Source organism: Geospiza fortis, unplaced genomic scaffold (genome assembly GCF_000277835.1).
Source record: "Geospiza fortis unplaced genomic scaffold, GeoFor_1.0 scaffold172, whole genome shotgun sequence".
Lineage (NCBI taxonomy): Eukaryota > Metazoa > Chordata > Aves > Passeriformes > Thraupidae > Geospiza > Geospiza fortis.
Genome location: NW_005054309.1, coordinates 3,616,068 through 3,622,309, shown reverse-complemented (window position 1 = coordinate 3,622,309; position 6,242 = coordinate 3,616,068). Strand labels below are relative to the sequence as shown.

The following is a 6,242-nucleotide window of genomic DNA, read 5'->3' as shown; positions in this document are numbered from 1 at the left end:
GTCCCCCATGGTGGAGGAAGAAGGACCCTCTCCAAATCTCTGCCTGGGGCTGGGCAGAGGGAACTGGGGTGGTTCAGGCATGGCCCCACAAACCCCACTCCACTGAGTACGGTAATGCTGCTCATAGGGGAGCCCCAAGACAGCACCTCTGGAGGGGGCAGGGGGCCCTCTCCCCATGGGTCTCAGCCCTACAGAGGGGCTAGGAGGAGCCCCAGAAGGCGACTCCTGCCTTGAGGATGCCACAGAAGATGCTGGAGAGGGGGTGCTGGCTATTGCCCAGGATGAGGACCACCCAGGAGCGGAAAGGAGCACTTTGAGGAGAGCTGGGGTGGTGGGGGGGCCAGGCTGGCCAAGCTCCTACAGGATGCTGAGCAATCCTTCCTAATGCCAGCACCTTCCAGGAGCCTGACCCAGTGGGGGGCTCCTGCCATCTCCTGCCTATCCCACCTTCCTGCTGCTGCCCTTGGCGATGCCCCCCCCCCATCCCAGCAGTGTGGCAGTGGGCAGAGCTGGGCATGAGGCACACTCCTTGCTTTCCCCCCTGCCCATCATCCATCCCACCCCAGCTCCTTCCTGGCCCATGACAGCAGCCCTGCAGGCTGGGCATTCACTTTAGTCTGCAGCACAGTCTGGACAGTGAGCTGCAACCCACCCAGGCGTTAGCTCTGAAGCCTGAGGATAGCTCACAACCAGCGGCATTGCTGATTCCCTTCCACCAAAACCTCCAGCATTTTCTTCTAGCTTATCCCCCCCTCCAATGCTGCTGGCTCAACTCCACCACCTCCCTCTTGGCTGAGTCCTCAGCAGCCCTCACGGCTGGATCTGTGCAAGCTGCCTGCCAAGGCCAGGAATAAGGGGGACCCTGTCCTGCTGGCTGGTACACACTGCAGTGCCCCTTCTCCCCTTGCACACTCTGTCCTGCATCTTGGTCCCCCTGGAGCTATGATGGGGCTGGAAGCACTTCCAGATGTTTCAGACTGGTGCACATCTGCATGGAAAGTTCCAGTCAGGGGAGGAGGGGTGAGACAGCAGCACTAGGAAACCGTTGCTTGGTGACGGGGACCATGTCTCCGTGGCGATGTGTCACCTGTCAGCAGGGTGATGCCATGGCTATGCAGAGGGATGCTCCGGTGACGGCCCCCAAGTCCTTCATTAGCAGCTCTCCCCGTGCCCTCCAGGGGCACACAGGGATGGGGACAACCTCTGGGGGAGGCCCAGGCACACCGAGGGGGGTCAGGAGCTGCCTCAGCCTGGCTGTGTACTCACTGAGCAGGCACTCGGCCCTGCTATAAGAGCCAGAGGGTGTAGCAGGGAGGGGAGCAGCTACCCCCACGCCCCTGCCCCAGCCCGCTCCCTCCCTCAGCAGATGCCCAACTACAAGCGTGCCACGCTGCAGGACGAGGAGGGGCCGGAGCCAGCGGGGGATGGCAGCACCTCTCCCGACAGCGTGGAGGTGAGGTCTGCCCCGGCTCCTCCATCCTTCCCCTCTCCAGCCCCCGTCCTCACCCTCTGGGGCCTGCCTGCAACCAAGTGGGCAGTGGGAGCAGGGTTGGGAGCCAAGCCAGACATGGCTGTCCCCAGGGATGTGCTGGGAGTCAGCCAAAATGCGGCACAGAGCGCGCCTGGACGATCGTCCTTCCTTGTGGCTTGGGAGGGCTGCCAGCACCCACCACGGGCTCGCCAGGGCCGGTGGGCAGGGATGCCCTGGTGCCCCCGTCCTCATGCAGCCACGCCAGGCACTGGGGAGTGGGGGGAGGCAAGGGGGGGCAGTGATGCTCGGCCCCCCACGGTGCGATGGCAGGTCCTGCTCCTCCTGCCCAGGTGGGGTTCCGGAAGGGGCCGGGGACGCTGCTGAGCCGCCTGGCCTCCCGCAGCCAGCTGGAGCTGGTGCTCTGCGCCGTCGCCGTCTCCCTGGCCCTGCTGCTCAGCGTCGCCGTCGTCACTCTGGCCATTCAGTACCGCAGAGGTAGGGAGACTTGGCAGCAGTGTCCCCACACCCGGGAGGATGAGGAGTGATGGGTCAGCCCAGAGTTAGCACCTACCTGCTCCAGGTGCTCTGCCCATCCTGGGGTACAGACAGGGCTTGGCCCCGCTCCGTGCCTCGGTTTCCCCCAGTACGCTCGCCCAGCCCCAGGCATGCCTTCCCTGCCAGATCCCTCTCACAGCACGTGCCTGACGGATGCCTGTGTCCGGGTGGCCAGCAAGATCTTGGAGGCCCTGGATACAGAGACGGACCCGTGCCAGGACTTCTACCAGTACTCGTGCGGGGGCTGGATTAAGAGGAACCCGCTGCCCAACGGGCGCTCCAAGTGGAGCACCTTCAACAGCATCTGGGACCAGAACCAGGCCATCATGAAGCATCTCCTAGGTGGGCACCAAGGGGTCGCAGACACTGAGGGGGTGACCCCTGTGTCACTGGGGCTGACCCACAGCCTCCCGCAGAAAATGCCACCTTCAACTCCAGCAGCGAGGCAGAGCGGAAGACACAGCGGTACTACCTGTCCTGCCTCAAGGAGCAGAGGATAGAGGAGCTGGGCTCCCAGCCCCTTATGGAGCTCATCGACAAGGTGGGCACACACCCACACGTGAGCTGAGCTGCCAGGGCTCGGCCCACCACACCTCCTGCTTGGCTCTTCACGTAACTGGGGAGGGAGTAACCTTTGGGATGCACTCCATCCCTCCCTGAGGTACCAGCTCTGTCTGCTGGCAGATTGGGGGATGGAACATCACTGGCTCCTGGAACCAAACCAGCTTCATGGAGGTACTCAAGAGTGTGTCAGGCACATACCGGGCAACCCCCTTCTTCACAGTGTATGTGGGTGCAGACTCCAAGAGCTCCAACAGCAACATCATCCAGGTTGGCACCTTGGCCCCAGGGGTGGCAGACACCGGGGCACACCAGAATGTCTATGCTGCCTCTGTCTCCCCACAGGTGGACCAGTCGGGGCTCTTCCTCCCGTCCCGGGATTACTATCTGAACAAGACTGCCAATGAGAGGGTGAGGCTGGCTGCTGGGCATGCTGCCAACTGCAATCAGGGGAAATCCATGGCACTGGGGTGCGAGCAGCACTGGGACACACCTGGCATCTCCATCCTGCCTGTTGGGTGCCCACCCCAGGGAGGTGGGATGAACTGTGCTTGGCACTGAGGCAGGGCTTGGGGTTCCACAGGTTCTGGCAGCGTACCTGGACTACATGGTGGAGCTGGGCACGCTGCTGGGGGGCACCCCAGAGCCCACCCGCCTGCAGATGCAGCAGGTGCTGGACTTTGAAACCCAGCTGGCCAACATCACCGTGCCCCAGGCTGAGCGGCGGGATGATGAGAAGATCTACCACAAGATGAGCATCGCCGAGCTGCAGGTGGGCATGGCCCCAAGCAGCCTGGGGACACCCTTCTGAGACATACAGGGACTTGTCCAGAGGGCACCAAGGGGTTTGTGCCCATTGCTGTCCTTACTCTGGGACACCCTGGGCAGCCCCATCTGTGGTGGGACATGCACTGGGTGTTGAAGAGCAGTGCCCATCCCCGCAGTTGTTACCATTTGGGGGAAGCTGCCACCTCATATTGTGGGGTCCGGGGTCCCCTCCCTGTCCTGCAGCATTAAAAGCATTAAGGGTGCAGAGAAGGATCTGGAGTGGTGAGGGACTTTGGGTCCTTCCCAGAAAACACAGTTCCTGCCCCAGGAACTGAGCATGCTGAGCAGGACGCAGCATAGCCATGCCAAGCCCCTGGTGCCACATTCCTGTGTCCCCTCCAGGTGCTGGCCCCTGCCATTGACTGGCTGGATTACCTTTCCTATGCCCTGGCCCCACTGGAGCTGACAGACACGGAGCCTGTGGTGGTGTACGGGGACACCTACCTTCAGCAGGTCTCTGAGCTCATCAATGACACTGACAGGAGGTGAGACTCCTCCATATCCCTGGCTGCGGCCCCCACGGCAGGGACACATTTTGGGCTCATCAGTGTCTTGAAGTCATAGACCATGGTGAGCTGCAGCATCTTCTCTGCCCCTGCAGCATCCTGAACAACTACCTGATCTGGAACCTGGTGCAGAAGACAGCCTCCAGCCTGGACCAGCGCTTCGAGACAGCCCAGGAGAGGCTGCTGGAGACACTCTATGGCACCAGGAAGGTAACGGAGGGCCCTGGGATCAGACCTCTCCACACTCAGCCTGGAAGCAGCCAGGACCTCCTCTGTCCTTCAGATGCCCTTGGCATGCTAAGACCTGGATGCTTCAGTGGGAGCCCAGGGATTATCTTTTGGGATGGGGGCATTGCTGCTGCCTATCTCCCCTCTGATGAGGCAGAGCCAGGCTGGGTGAACGCAGGGGAGCAGGGGAGTGAGCTGAGGGTTTCACTGACCCTCATCTCACTCCCACAGTCCTGCACACCCCGCTGGCAAACCTGCATCTCCAACACGGATGACACACTGGGCTTTGCACTGGGCTCCCTCTTCGTCAAAGCCACCTTTGACCGGGACAGCAAGGCCATCGTGAGAATACTTCTGTCCCCATCCCCTCCCTCCCCATCACCATCTGTGGGAATCCCAATTCTGCCCAAGCCCCAGGGCTGGAAGGCAGGGAGCTGGAAAACGGGACCCCTAGCCCTGGGGAGGTTGTACCCTGCCCACCCTGTCCCCACCGAGGCATTGTGGGGGGTAGGGGGCCCTCATTGCCTCCCCTCCCCAGGCTGAGGAGATGATCAGCGAGATCCGTGCAGCCTTCGAGGTATCCCTGGACCAGCTGGACTGGATGGATGAGAAGACCAGGCAGGCTGCAAAGGAGAAGGTGACCCCAGGGAGGGAAGTGGATGGGAAACCTCACCCTATCCATATAAGCTCCCCAGTCTCACTGCTGGGGCCTCTCCCCATGCAGGCGGATGCCATCTACGACATGATTGGCTTCCCTGACTTCATTCTGGACAACAAGGAGCTGGATGATGTCTATGATGGGGTAGGGGGCACCTGGCTTGTGGGAGAGAAGCTTGGTCATGCCAAGCTTGGGGGGCCCCCACTGTCGAGCAATGTCCCTATTTGGGACATTGTGCAAAGCCACCCAAGTACTGAGCTCATCCTGGCCAGGGTGTGGGGAACCACCCCAGTGGACCTGTCCTCATCCCTCCTCTTCCTCACCAGTACGAGGTCTCTGAGGACTCCTTCTTCCAAAACATGCTCAACTTCTACAACTTCTCTGCCAAAGTGATGGCTGACCAGCTCCGGAAACCCCCCAACCGCGACCAGTAAGGGGTGGGCTTGGGTGGGAGGAGGGGAGGATGTGACCCTGGGTGCCTGGATGGCACTGGTTCAGTGGGGAGGAGGTCACCCTCGTGGGGTAGCACAGCACAGTAGGTCACCTGTGGTAGCACAGGTCACCTGTGGTAGCTGTAGCTTATCCCCAGGCAAGGTCCTTGGTAAAAGTGTCAGCCTTGGGCAGGGCCCTGCGGTGGGCAGTGGCACAGGAGGGGCCGGGGTGACAGGGACACACCCCTGCCTGTGCCCTGTCCCACCTCCCTGCCCAGGTGGAGCATGACCCCACAGACTGTCAATGCCTATTACCTGCCCACCAAGAACGGGATCGTCTTTCCTGCTGGGATCCTCCAGGCTCCCTTCTATGCCCGCAGCCACCCCAAGTGAGTCTGGCATGGGGGGCACTTCCTGGAGCCAGGGGTTGGATCAGGGCCAGCATGCCACAGAGTTCCCCTACAGTCACAAATAAAAGCCCTGAAGGGCTTGAGTGTCTCTCAAGGCTTTACATGCTGCAGTCAAGACAGCCTGAGTCCCCTTAGGGCCACCAGTGTCCCCAACAGGAGTGATTCCCACTTGGGTCCCAGCTGGAGCAGAGTGTCACTGGCTGCCCAAACAGAGATGGGGTGGCTGCAATGGCATCATTAACACATCCTGTACTTACCTGGTTCTTTCTTATGGCCCCACAGAGCCCTTAATTTCGGTGGCATCGGCGTGGTGATGGGGCACGAGCTGACCCATGCATTTGATGACCAAGGTGAGAGCCCACAGGCACCGCTGGCCCTGACCCCTGTCACCTTCCTGTCCCCCCCCAGCCCCTGCCCCTGGCATGGGGAAGAGGTGCCCTGGGTGCACAGGGGTCCCGCTTTGCCATCCATTGCATCATGTGTGCTCGTGCCCCCCTGGCCACCCCCTTCTATCGTCCTGTCTCCCCAGGTGGCACCTGCCGATACCTTCCCCCGGCTTCTCTGTGCAGCTTTCGCTTCATCCGCTTGGTGAGG

At 61.5% G+C, this 6,242-nt stretch overlaps 1 protein-coding gene across 1 annotated transcript in view; it reads left to right on the top strand.

Annotated features, from left to right (window-relative positions):
- The first annotated feature begins 1,366 nt into the window (after nucleotides 1–1,366).
- Nucleotides 1,367–6,242, top strand: part of LOC102040255 (endothelin-converting enzyme 2-like) — a 6,584-nt gene continuing 1,708 nt past the window's right edge. Inside the window, exons 1-16 of the mRNA XM_031055506.1 lie at nucleotides 1,367–1,453; nucleotides 1,822–1,966; nucleotides 2,153–2,368; nucleotides 2,443–2,567; nucleotides 2,711–2,857; nucleotides 2,933–2,998; nucleotides 3,171–3,359; nucleotides 3,758–3,900; nucleotides 4,017–4,131; nucleotides 4,381–4,491; nucleotides 4,688–4,786; nucleotides 4,874–4,951; nucleotides 5,134–5,237; nucleotides 5,517–5,627; nucleotides 5,931–5,998; nucleotides 6,178–6,236. Coding sequence (XP_030911366.1) covers nucleotides 1,367–1,453; nucleotides 1,822–1,966; nucleotides 2,153–2,368; nucleotides 2,443–2,567; nucleotides 2,711–2,857; nucleotides 2,933–2,998; nucleotides 3,171–3,359; nucleotides 3,758–3,900; nucleotides 4,017–4,131; nucleotides 4,381–4,491; nucleotides 4,688–4,786; nucleotides 4,874–4,951; nucleotides 5,134–5,237; nucleotides 5,517–5,627; nucleotides 5,931–5,998; nucleotides 6,178–6,236 — 1,863 coding nt within the window. The remainder of the gene's footprint in view (nucleotides 1,454–1,821; nucleotides 1,967–2,152; nucleotides 2,369–2,442; nucleotides 2,568–2,710; nucleotides 2,858–2,932; nucleotides 2,999–3,170; nucleotides 3,360–3,757; nucleotides 3,901–4,016; nucleotides 4,132–4,380; nucleotides 4,492–4,687; nucleotides 4,787–4,873; nucleotides 4,952–5,133; nucleotides 5,238–5,516; nucleotides 5,628–5,930; nucleotides 5,999–6,177; nucleotides 6,237–6,242) is intronic.